The sequence below is a fragment of the Podarcis pityusensis genome, assembly GCF_964106645.2.
Source record: "Podarcis pityusensis genome assembly, chromosome: 5".
NCBI lineage: Eukaryota > Metazoa > Chordata > Lepidosauria > Squamata > Lacertidae > Podarcis > Podarcis pityusensis.
Genome location: NC_138032.1, coordinates 54,772,790 through 54,793,853, shown reverse-complemented (window position 1 = coordinate 54,793,853; position 21,064 = coordinate 54,772,790). Strand labels below are relative to the sequence as shown.

The window sequence follows — 21,064 nt, the reverse complement described above, 5'->3', positions numbered from 1 at the left end:
GCAGACGGAAGCCAGAGAATGAGTGCCATGCTTGATTTCTGCTTAAATTGCTTAAATCCAAGGCTGTAACTATGGGAGAAACAAGACCTTCTGCGGTTGTTAAAGCTGTGAGCATTAACCATTGTAGGTTCAGGTTGTATATATGTACAAATAAACCAGATATCATAAAGACACCATGGTCTCCACTGTCCCTCATTCCAAAGAAACTGAACCCTGAGTAAGTGCCTGGAACCCCTGGAATCCTGTACTGCTTGGAGATTGGGGTGGCATGCAACAGTGATGCTGCACCAGAACAATTAAGCCACCACATCCTAAAGGAAATACAATTGCTTTGACAATTGTTTATAGAACTCTCATCTTGTATGTTGTTTTAAAGTTACATTTACTGCAAAAAAGGAGAGACAGAAACACTATTTATAATCAAATAGTGTTTCTGTCTTTTTGCAGCAAACGAAACTTTAGCACAACATACAAGATGTCTTTTGCAGCAAATGAAACTTTAGCACAACATACAAGATGAGAGTTCTATAAACAAGTATCCCTTTCTTAGATCTATCCAGTTTTTATCTATTTGCAACATGAATGTATGGCTCTTCAGAGTAAACATTCTCCTTGGAAGGAGAGGCAGAGCTGACTGCTGTGCTCCATGAAAATTCCTTTCCCGTATTATTTTAAGAAATGGCAACTGCAGTGGAACAAAAACCATGGGATTTCTAAGTAACAGCAGGCAAGAAATAACTAGCTATGGTTAGAAATGACAAACCATCATTTCATAATTCATTTAAGTGACGGAGGGTGGGGAGGACAGGTGGGGAACCAGATCTCCCAGCATTTACTTAACTCTCTGAAGTGTCACATAAGTTTAAATCATGGTCTGGGCAGTCATTACACTAAGTAGTTCAACTATTAATTCATCCACACATTGTATACTGGGCAAAGTAAATTTAAAGATAACAACTGAACCAGTTGTCTTTAAATTTCGTTAATTAGATATATAGGCATGATATTGCTATGAAGACAGCAGCCCCCGACCAGCTTTCCCAAACAGTAGGAGGTTCAAAGGGTAGCTTCTTTACAGAGTCTATCCCATATGGTGAAACTTATGGTGCCTTTGCAATACCTACAAAATATAAACACGGAGCATACTGGAATCTAGGGTGTGCCTATAACTTGCAGAGATCCCCAATGAACAAAGTTTGCAGCCACATCAATGTTACATTTCAGTAGGGTCAAGCCTACACTTTCTGTCTGTTTTTCTCCAAGTCCAAATTCACATTCAAGCACAAGGGTCACCTAGTCCAATCCCTGCAATGCGGGTATGCTTTGCCCAACGTGGGGCTCAAACGCATAAGAAGCAAAACAAAAAACCCAGACAAGATGGACTGCTTGATAACAAATATGTACAGGGATTACTGGAGATTGAAGAGATGTGTAAAATGAACCTCAAAGATGCAAACCATTTAGCTTCTTCTATAGGTTTATGGGTCTGAATTGATGGTGACTGTCCAGGAAAGAGCTCTTGGTCATGTTGAACAGCTTAATAACTTGTCAACTCTGAGTATGCATTGGCAGTGAAAAAGGCAAGTTCCATGTTAGGGATTATTAGGAAAGAGGTGAAAATAAGACAGCTGATATACATAATAATGCCACATTAGAATACTCTGTACAGTTCTACTGAACCCACCTCAAAGTGCATACCATAAAGCTGGAGGAGAGGGCAACCAGTAAGATCAGGATTTGGAGTATCTTTCCTCAGAGGAAAGGCTAATTCAACAGGTAATAAAAGATTTATAAAATTATATCTGCCTGTGGATAAAGTGGTTGGAAAAGGGGGTTTTGCCCTCCATCTGTCTTAATACTACATCTCAGGGTTATCTAGTGAAACCGATTAGCAGTATATTCAATAAAGGATTTTTAAAAAAGACTTCTTCAAACAACACATGCTTAACTTATGGAATTCTCTTCTAGAAGATAAAAATGGTAAGATGTTTAAGAGTTGTCTAAGAGACAAATTTGCAGACAGGCCTATCAACAGCTACGATCATGAATATTAAATAAAGGTGTGCAGCATTGTTTCTTGGGGTGGAGTGGACAGGGCTGGGCTGCTGCTTTCATGCCTTGCTTCCAAGCTACCCGAAAAGCATCTGGCTATCCACTGTTAGAAACAGGATGCTGGGGCTAGATGTACCTATCCAGAAGGGCTTTTCTTGTGTATCTTACGTTATTCTTGCGCAAATCATTTGAGTTGTATAACACAATTTTGCAACAGATGTTGTGGGGGAGAGAAACTGATCTAATGGAAAACATCTTGCCTTCTACATACACAGATTGCTAGGACTTTCATAATGGAACTCTGTGAGCAGTTAAGAAACACATTCTCAAGTTCCTCGCTGAAAACAAATGAAAGAACCTCACAATTTTTCAAGCTATTTTCTCAGGGGACAGAGCTTTCCTCAGAGTGTCTCTCAGCATGGGAAAAGATGTTTCTGTTGCACACCATTCTCCCAGTCCCCATCCTTGCTCTTTGTCAGTCTAGAATCATGGCAGGAAGAAGAGAGAAATAAAAAGTAGCAAATGCACAGGGGCACAGTTTACCCGTGTTCACAGCCATTCATCTTTTATAAAGTTTTTTTTTCCTTTTCATTTTAGTCCACAGCATTTCTGTCCATCTGTTTTAGTGTTCCCAGACTAAAATTAAGCAGGACTCACCAAGCTTCAGCAATGATCTCATTGGATGTCTTGTGAGCAGTGAGACTGGGTCATCTTAGCTTGCCCTAGTTTAATTTGCAAGATCCTGCCAATGCACACCTTCAGTCTCTGTTACATATCCATGCACACATTTCAGGTGAATCTTATAGCTCTTTAGTGATGAAGAGATTTACCATGGCATTAGCTTCCATGGACATTATGCTAATATTTTAGGCAACACAAGACACTTTGCTAGAGTTGTTGTAGCTCATTAAGAAGGCTATCTCTCAGAAACAACTCAAAATGTGGCAGTGCTGGGATGCACATAATAATAATTAACACTGATACAATATAACTCTTACAACAAAGTTGTAAGACTGGCCATTATTATCTCATTTGTAAAATGGGAGAGGAGCCTAGGCTGACAAGAGAGTGGCTTGTCTAGTATGTTAATGACAAAGGCCACATTTGAACCAGAACCTACTGACTGATAGATAAGCCGCCTGGCCACTACCACAGCTCTTGATTTTACACACTGCCCAGCACATGGGTAAGAGCCTTTTAAGCATATTCCATCCTACACATAAGTTGAAAGTGGGTTGGAACTGCATGTGCACCAACAGGCCTTGAATAAGAGAAATGCAGTGCCAAAAACACTCAACAGACCTAGCCACCAAAAGCACTCACTACTGCATTATTCAAAGTTAAATATTAAGACCATAGTTTTTATGTTCAGGTTTTGGTTTCCATCAACAGCAAGTTCCTTGTTCATCACAAATTAAAAAATGTAGAAAATAGGTACATTTCTTTGCATGTGTTACAGATGGTGAGAACATCTAGGCTTCACTCTTACTCCAGAGTACTTTTCCAGACACAAAGCAGACTAAATTTGTTGTGCATAGGCCCTACTGAAGTCATTGGGACAAATTACATCTTTAAGACTTAATTTAGTTCCCATTGAAACCAGTGAGTACTTAGTCTGGGTCTTAGCCATTGTGTCTGGTTTGTGGCAGGGATCCATTGAGGCCTTCCCTAGTGCCTGCAGGGTCCCCTCTCCCTGCTGAAAATATAAAGGAGGCGTGAAAAAACATTCTGCTGTAGCTAACAGAATAAGTTGTGGCATGTGCTAGGTTGTGGCATGTCTGTGGCATCCACAGCAGTTTGTTCAGTTTGCAAATGTGCCCGCAGGCCCAGAAAAGTTGGCAACCCTGGTTTATGGTGATGTGCATAGAGGGTCAATAGATTTCTGTGTGGCAACATGGATAGCTTCTGAAAAACAGAAAGTCTACAGCCCCATGGAAGAGAGCTAGTTACATTTTACTTAATATTCTGGTCTCCATAGACCTCAAAGAAAAAGTTTAAAAGACAATGAGAAAGAACAGCATTATAGGATCAGCACCAGTTTGTTCATGAAGTCAGAGCATACCTAGTTTTCTGTACAGAAACCAACGTTATGTATGACTTCAGTATGAAAGCAATGCCAGGGATTTCCCACCCACACCCCCCCGGAAAGGAAAAGCTAACATTGGCACTCCTTTTCTCTTTTAGTCCTTATTTTTTAACATATTACTCTCCATAATGGTTACATTTCAGATGCAAGTTCACAGTTTGGGTAAGGTATGTGAAAGAAAGAAGTAATTATAGTGTTTGGGAAAACAGGAGCAATTATTTAAATGCAACATAGGATGTTTCACCAAGATTAGAGAGAACTATAGGGAAAGCTGATTGGACATAATCATCCATGTTTCAAATAATATATGTACAGAAGCTGTTGAACAGTGTTACCAATCCATAAAAATTATATTTAAGCAATAAATTTATGGAAGTAATAGTTTGAATTCTCCATGCATAATAAAAGGAATGTTCTCTGTAATAGATCTTGCAGAAGACACGTGTTCACCCCAACATTTTCCTAAGTAGCAGCAGCACTGTTAGTCAAGCTGTTTAACTTGGATTTTTTAAAGTTACACTTGGATAGCCTCAAACAGCTTACTTTTCCATGTGTAGAGAAGCTTGCTACAACACAAGGACCACTGCTCTTGAGGGAGCAGTGGTAAAACAGTGCTGAAACTGAAATGGGCTGGAGAGACAAATAGGTCCTCGTTTTATTCTTATTCAGATTTCTTTACTGGTAGCTTTGCTACTTATTCTTATGCAAATTATAGATGGTTTGTGAATTCTCCTATGGTTATGCTGTTATTCACACTGCATAGCCTTGATGATGATGATTCTAGTGATATTGTACTGCTTTGTTTACACTATACAGCAGGGATGCTAGGGTGCTAGGCTATGGCTCCAGGAGTTGCTGCACTACATCACTGACCATGGCATTGCTAGCTGGGTCTGATGGGAGATGCAATTCAATATCTGGAGGATCACAGACAGGCCATCCCTCTTGCAGAGCTTTGATGGATGTTCCTTTATGTCCTTATATGGTCAATTCACATATTTCTTTTTCTGTTTTCTATTGTATATCAATAAACCATTTAATAATTTTAGTTACAGTCCCAAATCTGCAGTGATTCTCCCTGGCTCTGCTTTATCTACCGGGACATGTGAATTGAAACCAGATTGACAGGCACATCGTCATTAATAGAAAACCTTATGTAACATTGTAAAACACAAGAGGATGCACTTCATTATTTGTAAATAATAAAGCTGCTTAGTCCTGAACAACCACTACAGAAAATAGTATTTGTGTCTGTTTCCATGAACACAGCCTTTATTTCTAATGTCTTGCTTAACATCTGCTATAGGATAACAAAAGCTCTGGATAGCTAATGAATGGGCACTTCTTTGACCTCTACATAGGATAAATGCATTCAATGTGAGTGGTTTGTTTGTTTGTTTGTTTGTAGCATTTTTGCTCTACTTCTCAGCCAAAAGAGACCCCCCCTGAGTAGTTTGCAGATCAATAATAATAATAAAAACAAGATAGACCCTGCATTTAAATACATGGCACAAAACAAAATAGGGATGGGGTGGAAAGAGGAAAAATATGACAGCATAAAGCTATTTTAAGTGTGGCTAAAGTTTATTTTCAGTGTTGCCTGCCCATCTGGTGTGTCTCAGCAGAAAAACTCATTGCCCTTCAAATGTGAAAATGTACATACTTTTTTCCTACACTACAATTCCATGTTGGAAATTGTAATGGATGAAACAGCTCTGAGTTAAGATTTGAACCTGGGATTCACAGTTCTTAGTCCAGTTCCTGGCTAGGCTAGACCCTTTTAATTATTTTTTTAAATAAAAAATAAAGAATGCAGTCATGTTTGTTCCTTCATGCAGGAATAGCTTGGCTCTAAACAGGAAGTATTTTCCCTACTAAATTGTAAACCACAGTCAGTGGTGTATGAATCAGCCGAACATCTTCACAACTATAGTGGTACCAGCTGCTACAAAACATCGGCAAGAAAAGCAGGGAAATAGAACATTTCTTGGTAAAGAAAAGTGAGTGTACTGCTTAAAGTAGGTGTTGACAATTCGTGACTTAACGGTTCTATTCTCAGCTGCAACAGTCATGGTGAATAGTATTTAACCACAATTTCTCAACCCTACTTTTGAAATGGTTGTAATATTCCATCAAAGATTGCTGGCATGAAGTTTAATTAAAACTTGGCAAGCTGCAAAAGAAGCTACCCTTAAAATTACCAAATATTACCAGTGGGCTTCCTAACATTATTTACTGCATTTTGCATTTGCTCCATCAAAGCTGTCTGGAAGTTACATCAGTGGAAATATTTGAGAAGCATTTATTGATCTTCAAAATCAATGAGGAAGAAAGCTTTCTGACGAGACAGGAAGGGAAATAAACCAAGGAGAACAGTGCCAAATGACTAAAATAACCCAGGAATGACAGATACTCAGTAGCTGATGAAAAATGGGGATCTGGGCATTTCTATAGCAAATGAACTCCAGCATTAAAGGGTCTGCCTTACAAAGGTTCTGCTCAGGAGCCTCAGATACAATATATGGAACAATGCTGGAAATGATTTCTAAGATATGCATTGGGGATAATGAATAATTTCTAAGATATGCATTGGGGATAATGAAACAGACAGAACTAGGCTCATCACAGACCCTGTCTCAAATAGAGTAACTTAGGTGAAAAGTGAGAAAACTTGAAAATTAATATCATATCAGCTCCTGCAGACATAATTCGGTCCATCTTTAATGGTGTTTAAGGGATGATACACCAACCACAGGATTCCCCTTTATACCACTAATTCTACCCACTGGCATTATGCATCCTTAAGAGTTATTTGTTGCCATTAATGTTAGCCACAGTTAACACTTGCTAGGTTTTTTCTCTTAAGTAGGATTCTGAACTTGCGTCAAACCTCAGTTAAAAGAAAGCTTAACTAAGAGCAAATCCTGATTAGCATTAGCCTTTGTTAACGTGGCAACTTAACCCTTAGTCTGCTTAATTGGGGATTCTCACTTAAGGGTGGAGTAATGAAGTGCACAGTTCTGCATCCTGTCCCTCACCAGTCAGGCTGTGGACCATCAGCACTGGCTCAACCTATTTCAAAGCCTGTAGTAAGGACTCCCTTGGGTTGCCTGCATGAGCAACTCACATTAGGTAAAGGGACCCCTGACCATTAGGTCCAGTCGCGGATGACTCTGGGGTTGCGGCACTCATCTTGCCAAGGGAGCCGGTGTACAGCTTCCGGGTCATGTGGTCAGCATGACTAAGCTGCTTCTGGCGAACCAGCGCAGCACACGGAAACGCCCTTTACCTTCCTGCCAGAGAGGTACCTATTTATCTATTTGCACTTCGTGCTTTCGAACTGCTAGGCTGGCAGGAGCAGGGACCGAGCAATGGGAGCTCACTCCGTTGCGGGGATTCGAACCGCCAACCTTCTGATCGGCAAGCCCAAGAGGCTCAGTGATTTAACCCACAGCGCCACCCGCATCCCTTAGCCAAGATTAAATATGTCTTAAAATATAAATTATGTTTTGTTAATAAAACTGAACTATCAGGATTTTAAGAGGATGCTAGTTCAGTTCAGATTTAACACCAAACCGTAGCTCAGCAGGACATGAACCAGCCTCACCCTCACATAGATACTCTTCTTCTTGTGCACTGTGAATCCAACTCTCTCCTGTATGTTGCCAAACCATGGTTTGCTTGGTTCACATGTAATGACAAACTATGGTTTGTAAACAAGTGGTAAGGAAAGCAATCACAGCATGTGAGTTGAAGGGATGTGGGAGTTTGAGGCACATTCATATAGCACTAAACTGTGGTCTGGTGGTTGGTCTGAACCAAGCCAATGCGACCAACTCTTTATCCATGACCTACTTTCTATCTATATTTACCTGCTTTGATTTGAAAGGTAAATTCTTACTCATTTTGCCAATTAAATTAATAACATAATAGATAAAACATGGGGCTTTCATAATTACTTCTACTTTGATGGCCAGGAAACAATGCTGAAGGGAAATAAAATAGTCAAAGGAAAATGGGACTCAATGTGATAACAAAAATGTGCACCCACATTTGGGCTTTATGTAAATTTTTGACATTTTGCTTTTGGAAAACAGGATGCAGCTATTCCATTTAGGAGGATGTTCTAGTGAAAGAGAATGTTTGATGAGTGTTAATATTCAGTACACCAGAGATCATTGCTGTAGGCACAAAGAGCCAGCTGTCTCCATGAAATGTCTCAATAAATAAATACAAAATAGCCTACAAGACCAAAACAAAAAACCTAAAATACTAACAGACAGATGGAAAAGACAGCTCCTACACAGCACTGAAGCTTTGTAAATCTTAGTCAAATTTCAAAGCAAACTAAAATGAGTGCCTAGGAGTTTAATCATTTTATGTTTGTTTCACAACTAGCTACAAATTTATCTGGATACAGGTTTGAAATCCAAGATCCCATTTACAACATCTTATTCCTGGAATTCAGCAAGCACATTGAAAGTCTACTTCCAGCCATGTGTTTCTCCTAAATCTGGCATAATAAGCTTTTGGTAATAATTCAGCAACGTTTGTGTAACAGAAAGGATAATCAAGTTTTCAATCAAAAAAACGTTTTAAAAGTCTGCACCTGAATTAATGAATTGTCCACTCACTCCCAAGGCTTGCTCTAAATTTAGAAATCAATATGAATGCACCTTCATCTGATTTGTGCACGGGTAGAAAGTAGCAAGGCCAGAGTTGGCTTTAGCTTACTTGCTTCACTTTTTTCAATGGGATGCTGCACACATATACATGAGCAAGTTAGCATGTGCTGAAAGTGTTCATCAGATGCTCATCAGTGTTTTGCTTTGTAATTTTTTTACTTTTCTTTGGCATGCCAGAACTTGAGGGAGGGGGGGAGTTCAGCCTAAGGGCCACATCGAGAGACAGAGAACTTCATACTACAATTAATCATCTAGACCAAGAATGGGCAACTACTGTGGTCTCAGAAGTTCACTCTATTCCCCAGGACTGGGAAAGTCAACCTCATAATAAAATTGGCACGATCTAGCAGCAAGCACTCTGCAGCTATGGTGGACGTACACGCAAGGCCAAAGCACACAAGATACTTTACTTTGTGGCTTCCGGTTCTGCTCTGCCTTAATGGAGGCAGCCCCCATGACAGTGGGAGATCATTGGCGAAGGAAAAACAAGGATGATTCAGGGTAACAATCATCCTTGCACATTCCCTCCAGGGACGGGGAGAACGATTTCACTCAGTTTGTCTCAGTACCTGGCTCTTGCTCCGTCATGGAATGTGGGGGGGGGGCAGGGGGGCACTAAATGTGAAAGCACTTCACTTGCTAAAAACCCTCCAATGCCACCATTAAGAAGCAGAGATTCTCCTGTTAATTAGAGCTTAATTGGACTAAAGTACAGCCGTGTGCTAGAAGAGATGAGATCACAAACTGCGGAACAAACCAACTGCAAGGACTTCAAGGTTTGAACTTGAGGTAAGACTTCATTAGGTGCAAAAGATGGTGGGGGAGGGGAGGCTACTGTTTCTTAATTTAATGTTTTCTTCTCTACATTTATGATTCAGCAGCCCTCCTCTAAATCTTGGTTCAAATTATATTTGTACAAGTGAGGATGGAAGAAATTGGATTATAAATATGGAATATAACATCAAACAAAACTCTGTGTGTAAAAAAAAGGAAAAAAGGAGGGAAGCTTTATTTTGCAAAAGGTTTAGATGGAAACTTAGAGCTGGTTCTTCCCCATCCTTTATTATCTACAAAGTGAACTGAATAACGCTAAGAGGACTTGGAATTTAATTTAATTGGAAGTATATTTGCTCATATATCTTCAGCTGGAAGGAAGGATGAAAGGAGACTGTGAGCTACCAAGGAACTAAGGTTCTTTACTGAGTCATCCGCAGTTTGATAGACCACTTTTCTTTCCAGGCTGAGAGAGAAAATGGTGACAACAGTTTATTTACTGGTATTTGAATGATTGGTATTAATAATTGTATTATAAATTTATATTGTTATAAATGTGGCTATTATTGGACTGTAATTGAAAATGGGTAAAAAAGTATTACAAAAAAAGATACTTTACTTTGTAGTTTACCCCAAAGTACAAGCCCTTCACACACACCCCAAAAAGCCCCTATCAGCATGAAGTGCCCAATCTGGATTAGGTGACAATAGGGCTTTAGCCCTTTGTCCCCCACTATGGTCCTAATGGGGCCCATTGGCTTCCATGGTAGCAATTTGCTTCAAATCTCCTGTTTTAATGGGAGCTTATTTCCTATGTCAATGGAAGGCAGAAGGGACATGACCCAGATTTGGATGATTGCAAATGGTTAAAATCTCCCTACTCCCCACCCTTTCCATGCTAGGGCCTCAATTCAGAAGAGTGGGTTCCATGGTAGCAATGTTGTTGTTTGTTGTTGTTGTTGTTGTTGTTTGAGCAGAGGAACGTGCATTCAAGAGCAATTATAAAATAAATGGCATGTGTAGTTAGAGCCTTAGGCATAATGTGTTACATATAAATATGTTTATGCGTGGTTACAAATCCAAGAAAGGGAGATGTGACAGTAACATGTGGAATCTTTGTATCTTACAACTTGCAAACATTTTTGATGGAGCAATTGGGTATTAAAAAAAAAAAGTTGACCAATGGACCACCAGTCCATTGCAGGATGCTGAACAAAAACACACTTTCCTTGTCCAGTGGCCTCCTGAACCTCTTCTAAAGCAGGTCCGCATATAGAACCTGTTTCTACAGGCAGGCTACTATGGATAGATTGGGGCATCTATTGTACATAAGGAGCAATTATGTTTTACTTTAGCACTGTATTTGCAAATAGTTATCTTTTGCATTAGTAAAACGTCATTATAGCAAACATTCCTCCAGCACGGCAGGTTCAGGGCTGCAGCTTGTGTAGTTCATGGAGTTTGCCTCTCAACCAAGATACGCTCTGAAGCTTCAGTAGCTTTTTCTGAACTTGCCTGAGCAAAAGTCAAGGCACTGGTTCTATCATACAAAATTTTGCTTGTATTAGATCCAACATATCTAGCATACCTCCTCCCTCATTTGCAATCTCCAGGAAAATGCTGTCTTGATTATTCCATCAGCAGACCAAGTTCATACAACGAGGGTATGTCTATAGCAATTCTTAGCATTCTTCCACTGGAGCCTTGCCATATCTCAAGCTGCATTCAGAAAAAGACGACCTATTTTCAGGCAAGTGTTTTGCAGCTACAACAAATCTGAATATGGAGTTTTAATGTTTTTTTAGTAGTCTTGTGTCTTATTGACATTTGTTTTTTCAAGTATCTGTAGACAGGCTGATTATTAAGCATGGGCAAGCAGACCAGCCGCACAAAGAACACAACATCCCCCCCCCAAAAAAAACCCTTTTGAGGAACACATTTCTCCCCACAAAACAGGTGGCTGGGCCATTCGGCTGGAGCTTCATCAGTCAGCAGAACAAATAGAGTGATGATGGTGGACCTTCTCCAGCCTGGAGGGTGAGGTTACATGCCAGTGGGTCAGACATGAGGCAAAGGTGGGTGAGGCAATGGATCTGACAGGAGGCTACATGCCAGCAATGCCAAAGCATTGGGTTTCTAAGCACGCACAACTCTCCATTAAGGCAAGCAAGAGCCATTGTTACAGTGCAAGGATACATTCCAGACAGGCAAAAGCACTTGAGGAGCAATAGCAGAGCACACAACATTCATAGCCCTGCCTATAAAGCAGTGATTCGGTGGGGGCAAAGGAGAACTTCAATCTCTCGGTCCAATTAAGCGCTTGCGAAAAAGGAGGGAACGGAGGGAGGAAAGAACTGTACACTGCAACTCATTGCTATGCTTTTGAAAAAGGAGCAAACAATGTTAATCCTGGGAATTACATCGAAACTTATTTTAATTAAGAACCTCATTTTGTAAAAAGGGAAGCAGTGTACTCCCTGAGAAAGTGATATGAAATAAAATACCCAGAATTATACAATGGATTGTTTATTGAGGCCATTCAAGCATCCTTTATAAGTTGCTATAAAAAAGATCAAACCCAGTACCCAAAAGTTGCTTTTGCTGCATCAGGGATGAGACCTGCTTTTCCAGTCCCTCTCTTTTGTTCCGACTGACATCCAGACAAAGCCCCAGCCGGAGGAAATGCAGGCATATACACTGCTTCTCCAAAAAAAACAACCTCCTAAGTAGCTCATATTCATAGCACACACATTACAGTCAAGAGGGGGAAAGTAGTGGGGGGGGGGGGACAAAGAGATGTCTAAAAACCAGACGAGAAGCCTAGGAACTGGGTAATCAGGTCAAAAACTAGACAGGTGGCAACATTTAAATAGTGCTCTGTCCAACTTTGTCAATTAAATGATGTCAGAGCTACTGAGAGGGGGAAAAATCAGCCAGTGTCTGAAGAATTCTGAAAATGTCTGAAATTTGCACTATTAGCAGAAGTCAACAGAGTAAGTTTTTGGGCTCAGATCCCAAGTTGCTCCTCTGTTCACATGAGAGGGCATTTTTTTTTTTGCCAACCCCCACTTCCAAGTGTCCCCCAGCCCACAGGAGCAGATTTTCAGGGGACTACAGAGGAAATGGAAGAAGAAAAACTTCTCTGAGCCTCTACTGTTCAGAAAAGGCCAGGCTAAATGATCAAAGGGACAGATAAACCCATCTGTATAGTTTGATGTGCATGAGAGATGGAAATCCTTTCATCTGCAAGGGGATGGATCCTTAGAGGGACCGAATGATCTAAGTTTGTATCTTTCTTAAAATCTGTTCATATCTTCTCAGGAGGACAAGTTGAAGCTTCCACAAGGGAGTCCTGTTTAGCAGACATTTGAATCATTATCCTTTTATAAATCCTTGTAGGGTTCTGGAGAGTTTGTGAAGATATACATGTATTAGTAGGCTTCAGAGCATCCATTTAAGTTTCTGGTTCATGTACTTTTTTATAAGACTACTGAGGAATTTGAGGTTAGTGGTTTTTCCGCTGGCTACTATGATTGTTGCTGTTTTATTAGATTCTTGTGTTTGCTAATGTATTGATTGTGCATTGCTTTCTCTATTGTTGTTGAAAGCAATATATGTTTTTCAAGTACTGGATGTGTGAGTCATAGGCACACACTTAACAAGCATGGGTTTGTACTGAATGGAAGTAATGAACTTTTTTCCATTTTGCTTTTACATCTTCCACTCATAGCCTTCTGGGATAGAAAAGCAAGTTTTAAGGGCAATCCTAACTCCCAGCCTGGAAGTTGTGTGGTTGAATGGAGTGACACAACCCCCTCTGTAACTGAGGACCTGCTTTAGTGCAGCACAGAGACCCAAATCACATCCCTCTGTCTGCTTGTCCAGGTTAGGACCCAGACCAGCACACCCTTTGTCCTCTCTGCCTCATTTCATGGCCTTATGCCTGTCACCTTCTGCTGGCAGGACCAAGTAGAGCTGGGCAGAAGGGAAATATCCACCATGCCCAAACCCCCTGCAGCAGCATAGATCAGGAATTAGGAATGCTCTGCAAACTTTCCTTCAGCAACTAGGAATGTTAAAACTTGGTGGGGACAAGATAGCTGTGATGCTTAAAGCGAACATTTTTTAAAGACAGACTTTGAGATCACACTGCTAATTACAACGAACTGAATTCAAATTATTCCCAATTGGTTACAATACAAATTTTAAACAAAACAAGATACAAACAGGCACTGTCATTTTTAATAAGGATACAAAAGAAAACTTCCTGAACAGTTAAAAGTTGTACAAAAAATGTTTTGCTTATTCCTGAAGAGCAGCATCACAGGAGTTTATTTTATATTTAGTTATGAAATAAATTGTTTTAACCATGGACTGAAGAGGTGAAGGCAAAATATTTTAAAAGTTGCAGCTGCATCCATTCTGAAACTTTTTTCTTTTCTTTTTTAATCAGACAACCTCAGGACCACAATCATTTGAATCAATAATACATGACTAATCTTTTGGAAAGCCAAACCATGTTCTAGCTGGCATATAGCCTTCAAGAGCAATTTATAACACAAGGTCAGGCCAGCCTCATCCGTCAAAATGCTGGAAGGCTCTTTAGGTCACGGATAGCTCAGTTCTATTGATGCTTACATAGCAAAGCTCAGTCAGTAGAGCATAGCTCTGTCGGTTAAGCACTAATCTCAGTGTCATGGTTTTGAGCCCCACCTTGGGCAAAAAATTCCTGCATGGCAGGGGGTTGGACTAGATAACCCACGTGGTCCCTTCCAACTCTATAATTCTATGATTCTAAGAAAGTCCCACCATACTCAAAGGGCTATAAAGTAAAGGTAAAGGGACCCCTGACCATTAGGTCCAGTCGTGACCGACTCTGGGGTTGCGGCGCTCATCTTGCTTTATTGGCCGAGGGAGCCGGCGTACAGCTTCTGGGTCATGTGGCCAGCATGACTAAGCTGCTTCTGGCAAACCAGAGCAGCACACGGAAACGCCGTTTACCTTCCCGCCGGAGCGGTACCTATTTATCTACTTGCACTAACGTGCTTTCGAACTGCTAGGTTGGCAGGAGCTGGGACCGAGCAACAGCTCACCCCGTCGCGGGGATTCGAACCGCCGACCTTCTGATCGGCAAGTCCTAGGCTCTGTGGTTTAACCCACACATGTACGGTAAATTTATATACCAGCTGAGCATGAAAGAGTTGTGTTATCACACAACCTAATCCTGAACCCTAATCACTTAAACAGTACTGCAGTGAAGCCTTCTTTGTTCCTACACAGAATACAGTTTTGCAACAACAGGAAGCTTACTTATACTGTGCCAGACCCTTGGGTCCTTCTAGGCCAGTACTGTCTACACTGGCTGGCAGCAGCTCTCCAGGGTTTGGGGAAGCCAAGGCTTGAACCTACAACCTTCTGCAAGCAACAGTCTTGTGAAGTAGATTAGGCTACATAACAGTAACTTGCATGAAAGTGGAGTCATATGCACCTCTGCTCAATCATAAGTTTAGCTGAGCAGGATTTGGGCTGAAATCTCCCCTGACCAAAAAAAACATGCTGGATCTCCCTGCTGGTTCTCAGCACTGATCAGCTTGATTACTCTATACACTTTAATAAAAATGACATTGTGAACTTTATTTTGTCTACCCTCGAACAAAATGCACCATATCAAACTAACAAATAATGTGCAGATTCTGATGAGATGGGTTTTAGTATTGCCAAGAAGTGGTCCATAGGCTTATGGCAACCATTCAGCAACCATTCATCCCACTGTTGCTGCTTACTTTGCACATCTAATTATATTTTCCATGATGTCACTTGACTCAAGGGCACCTAGTCATAAAGCTCTTCACAGAAGTTTAGACTAAGCCTTCCAGCTACATTTGTTGTGGGGGATGGTTTCATATAAAGTAAGTTCCCATATTATTTTCATATACGAAATGTGTAAAATAGTCTAAGGACTTAGAAAACAGTATGTAAACATGAATAACTGCAATGTAGAAATGGATGGATGGTTAAAGGTTCTAGCAACCACTTTTGATTTTCTTCAACAGCTGCTTGAAGTGTGTTTCTGTATATACTGGGGGAAGGGGACTCTAGAAAGAAAATAGATTCCTTAAAGCTTAATGTGTAAAGAACAGATATATCCCAACATCAAAGCAGCTATTTATTCTACTTCAATAAAATATGGTTTCAGGCTTTTCTTTTTCGAATGAAGTGTTTGCTCCCGTACCTTCTATCCCAATGTCTGCCAGATGTTTATATAACCTTTCTGTCACATTCTTATAAATGGAGGTACTTCAAAGTTACTCAAGTTGTCTATGTGCATTCCAGACCACATAGCTTAGTTCTAGAATCCCAGATTTAAAACTTCTGTCGCCAGCCCAATGAACTTTTCACTGCATGTATTACCAGATGATCCACCGTTACTAGCTATCAATGTATAACATGCATGTAGCCAGATTCCTCAAGGCCCATTTACCTACAAATTGAGCTGTACAGAACATAGGATGCAAACGGGCAGGGTGGTGGTAGGACTTATCTCAGGTCCTGCTAATTCTCTTTAAACCAGGTTGGGTGGAGAAGATTTAAAGTGCAGGTGGAGGGCTGACAGAGATGAATCCTTGTATCCCCTCCTTTTACACCCCAAGCCACTTTTTAAAGGGATTTTATCCACTTCATGGAGCCTCACTGGGAGACAGTGGTGGTTAGTAATTGGTTAGTAATCGTTGGGACTGATGGGGCAGAAGGCAGGAAGCCAGACCCTGAGACAGACAGAACCACACCCTGACTGACTGTAAATAAGAAGGCAAGCAGGTGAGGGCTGAGGAAGGGGAGACAAGATGTTTGTAGGGCAGTGACCCATTTGCCCTAATGAACCAACCTCTATTTCTGGGAGAAAAACAGCTAAAAAAACACCATTTTAGATAGTGAGCAGGGGGAAGGATTGAGTTCTCCCCTCATACTTGATCATTTTAAATCACTCCACCTCAACAACATCACTCTACAATGAAACAATAGCAGACCCTTTTTTGCCCACAAATTTATCACACATCTAGTCTGGTCTTTACTCCCAATTGTGCTAGGACTGCAGCCTTACAGAAAGACCCTGTGTTGATTGAGAAGCAAAACCTAGTGTATTCAGTGGGACTCATTCCCAGATAAATGTGTGTGGGAGTGCAGCCTTAAGCAGACAGCAGGTAGCAGATTAGTCAAGGCATAATTCTTGTTGATTTTCAATAATATTCTTTCAAATGAAAATATTTAGCTAGAGTCAAGCCAAGCCAAATATTACACAGCCGATGCATAACTGTCTCTTAATATGAATATAGATATTTATGAAAAGTAACTGGAAGATTCTGGAAATTTGAATGGAGGAAAGGAGACTGATTAACCCTTTCTTCTTGGCTGCTTTTCCACTCACAATTGCATGGTTTTCTGGCACAGAAGAAACATATAAGTATTTGTATATTTTGCCCTGCAAGGGGAAAAGCAGCTGATATGGGGAGGTTAAGGCGGGGAAATGGCCAAAGTAGAAAGAGTTAAGCAAGCACTCACCTGCTATGTAATTTGGCCCTTAATGACCCTAAAGCAAAAGACAGATTTCAAGTGTGAGTAACAGAAAACTAGCTCCTTGAGATATGGAGACATTATCCACGATGAAGGCTGCAACAGGCTGACATCTGAATCTATAGGATTGTGCTCTAAATATTCAAGGGACTATGATCAATGGATGTAACACCATCACAAACAGTCTGACCCGCCCTATGCTGTCTTGCTCAACTGCTTCATAACATTATATTTAGTACATTTCATAGTAGGCCACTGTAAAATAGAATTAGAGGATATGCTTATAGGTAGCTATTGTACTATTTTTAAATGAGAAGAATCAAATCTATATTACTGATCGTTTACTTTTTTTAAAAAAGCAACAAAAATCTAGAGCAACATTGGCTTCTTTCACACTCCCCACCCTCACTCTAAAATCCAGCAAAACAATGAACAAAAACAAACCCTCCATCCCCATGACTTCTCAGTGTGCCTACCCAAAATGGGCTTTTCCAGGTTCATCTCACTCACTTCTCTTTGTTCAGCATCAAGCCCAGATGTTTCCCCTGCCTCTGTTTCCAGTTCATGACCTTTCTACCCAGTCCTACCCCATCTTCTTCCCACAAGCACAAACTACCTCTCCCCGTCTCCTAAATCAGACCACATCGACCCATACGCAAACGTCTCTCCGAGCACACTTTCTCCTCTCCACAGTGTTACGGCTCACAACTATTGTTTACACGGGCAGGGAGAAGAGGGAGAGAATAATGTGAACTCTCCAAGGTGTTGACCAGGGAATTTGGTTTCTTAGCCATCTGCGTATCAGTAATCCCCATGGTTTTGCTTTAGAGTTCTCTCTATTGTGCTACCACCATTAGAGGCCAGAAATAGGACACAAGACAGGTGGATGCTGATGCTAGAGAACTGAAGCCCAAGAAGCGCCTCCCCCCCCCACACACACAGACACCCTCATTACTGAGCAGGAAACCAACTGAGGTTTTGTTGGCTTGATTGATTTTTAAAGGAGCAAAGCTAATGCAAGGGGGAAAGCCTGCTGGCGCTCTTCGGTATTTTCTTCTTCCTTTATTTTATGTTCATACGTTTCTGCAGGGGTGCCAACTTGAATAAAATACTGGGGTGGGGGCTGGTAAGCCCCGCCCCACATAATCGATCACAACACGGTGCACACCCACCATTTGTTGTTTTTTTGTTTTTTTCAAAAAAAATTTATTAAGTTTCACAAAATTATACACAAACAAAACACACAAACAAACAAACATAAATCATATCCCTATTAAAATTACACTTATTGACATTGTTAAGTGACTTCCTCGCTTCCCCTTGGTTGAATTTCCATGCATATCCTTATAACGGCTTTCCAAATCATAATTTTTGTAAACTTAACTTAGTCCATTAACATCCTTATATCTTTTCAGTTCGAAATGGTACATGTTAAACGTCACTTAACTTACATAAATTCCTAAGCCAATCTATTGCCTGCAAGCTATTTCCAATTAGTTTAACTTAACAAATTTAGCTAAGTAATCGTTAAAGTTTGTCCATTCTTCCTGCACCCACCATTTGAATGGCAGTACTAAACTTGGGGGGAGGCCTCTCAGATATTTTATTGGGGGGTCGAAGAGCCGCCAGGAGTTGGCTCCAACCTTCATTTGATTGCTTTATTAATAGATTGCCTTATTATTGCCTCATTAATTAATTGCCTTATTAATAGATCTGAATTGGCCTGTTTTCTCATTTCAATACAAGACCTGATCCTTGGGAAACCGTTGGGTTCTGTTTTGTAAGAGCTCCTGACCATACGCAGAGCGCCCAGAAAAACAAATACGCCCAGCGTGGGACGCCAGCATCCCCGCTCCGAGCCCTTTCCCCCCGCTGGAGGCTTACCCTGCCCGCAGGCGCCCCGCTGGATGGCGATGACGGCCGGCTGGCGCTGGCCCTCGGAGAGGCGGCTGGCCGCCCGCAGCTGGCACACGTTGCCGTAGCTCCTTCCGTCGTTGCCGCACACGGGCTCGCTGCTGGCGCACACGCAGCGGCCGCCCTTGGCCCGCCGGCGCACGGTGGCCGAGGCCGCCACGCCGGGCCCGCCGGGCGACACCACGCACAGCAGCCCCTCGGCGCACGACGGCTCCCCGGCCGGAGGGCCCCCGCACGGCTCGCCTTCCTGCGCGGCGCAAACCGGGCAGCAGCCGCACGAGTCCAGAGACTCGCCGCTGCCCGCGCACTCGGCCGGCAGCTCCGGGCAGCGCGCGCGCTCGCAGCGCTCGGGGCAAGGCCGCTCCTCGAAGCGCCGCCCGTACAGCTGAGCCCGGCAGCCGGGCGGCGGCAGCAGCAGAAGGCAGAAGAAGCTCAGCGCCAGAGGCCACAGGGCTCCCCTCATCGTTTTGGCGCGCTTTCTCTCTCAGAAAAGGCGGGAAGCGGTGGGAGAAAGGTGCCGCGTCTGGAGCGCGAGAAAGGCGCGCGAGGCGGAGGGGTCTGCAGCAGAGCGCTTCTCCGCCTGGCTCGCCGAGGCACGCAGATGGAAACGGCGGCGGGGAGAGCCGCTTTTAAACGGAGCGCCTGGGGAGGGAAGGCAGAGAAGATGCCGTGCGCGTGGAGAGCGGCCCGTCGGTTGGCCGCGCCGCCGCCGCCTGGGAGGGGACGTGGCGGGGTTACACAACCGCCGGGGCAGGAAAGGCAACGCGCCGCCGCCGCCGCCGCCGCGCCAAGTGGGGCAGGGAGCCGCGGCAAGCCGTAAAGCTGGCACCCGCCAAAGCCCATTTCCACCAAGCCGGAGGCGGCGGCGGCGAGCCTGGGCCGGGAAAGTTATTCTAAGCTCGCTGAGCTGCGAGCGCTTAATGCCGGCGGGGCGGAGCTACGCGCTGCCCGCGCTTTCTGTCAACCTCAGCCAAGACTCCCGAGTGGAAACAGGGGCATTCTCTTCGCGGTAGGAGCCAACACAATAACGTATTTGAGGAGGCCGCCGCCGCCGCCGCCCCCCTCCCCAAAGTTAATGGGCATTTCCATTCAAAGAGTTTGCGTGTGCATAAGGCGTGTGGGAAGGTGTGAGTGAGCTTAGCTCGGCAGTCAGGGAATAAGAGGAGAGGGCCTCGGGCGGATCGGAAATTGGTTAATCAGCAGGAAGCGGGGAGTAGCAATAAATGGACAGTTCTGTGAATGGAGAGATGGGGAAAGCCGGAGTCTCCCAAGAATGGGATTGGGAACTGGGGGTTTCAAGTTGCTCCTAAGTGGTGGGCTTGCCATACGTCTGGGAAATCCCTGACACGTCCTGGTTTTGAGGTGTAGAAATAGCACCAAGGGGGAATTTTGCCAAATCTGCGTATCTGTAAATGTCAGGGGGAACCCGGATGTATGGCAATGCTATGGAGACAGCAGCGGAAACAGCTCCATAAGCTTAAAATCACCATTTTGGTGGTTTCCTTAAAAAAAAAAAAAACGCGCTCAACAATTTTGCAGGTGTCAGGAATTTTATGGCAACCCTATAAATTAGGGGTGAGCCATGAGGTGGCCAGGTTTGCTGATGATACTAAATTGTGGATAAAACAAAGATTGTGAAGATTTCCAAAAGGACCTCTTCAAACTGAAGGTTTAAGATGGTAAATGGAATTTTATGCATGTTGGTGCAAAAAATGTTTAATTTCACATATACAATCATGGGAGCTGAGCAGGTGGGAACTGACTTTGGGGTCGTAGTGGATAGCTTGATGACTGGAAAAGGCAATAATTAAAAAAGGAATGGATAATAAAACTGCTGATTTAATATCGTTATATAAATCTATGGTGCAGTCGCATTTGCTTCACGATAAAAAGTACCGGTACATTGTAGAGGTGAAAAGGGGTCAGAAAAAGCACAAGAAAATGATTAAGAAAAAGATGGACCGGTGAGTATTAACAAAACGGT

At 42.5% G+C, this 21,064-nt stretch overlaps 1 protein-coding gene across 1 annotated transcript in view; it reads right to left on the bottom strand.

Moving 5' to 3' along the window:
* HTRA1 (HtrA serine peptidase 1) overlaps positions 1–19,777 on the bottom strand; it is a 43,456-nt gene extending 23,679 nt beyond the window's left edge. The window contains exon 1 of the mRNA XM_081006120.1: positions 19,051–19,777. Within this exon, the coding sequence (XP_080862246.1) occupies positions 19,051–19,543 (493 nt within the window). The 5' untranslated portion in view covers positions 19,544–19,777. The remainder of the gene's footprint in view (positions 1–19,050) is intronic.
* Between the last annotated feature and the right edge of the window lie 1,287 nt (positions 19,778–21,064).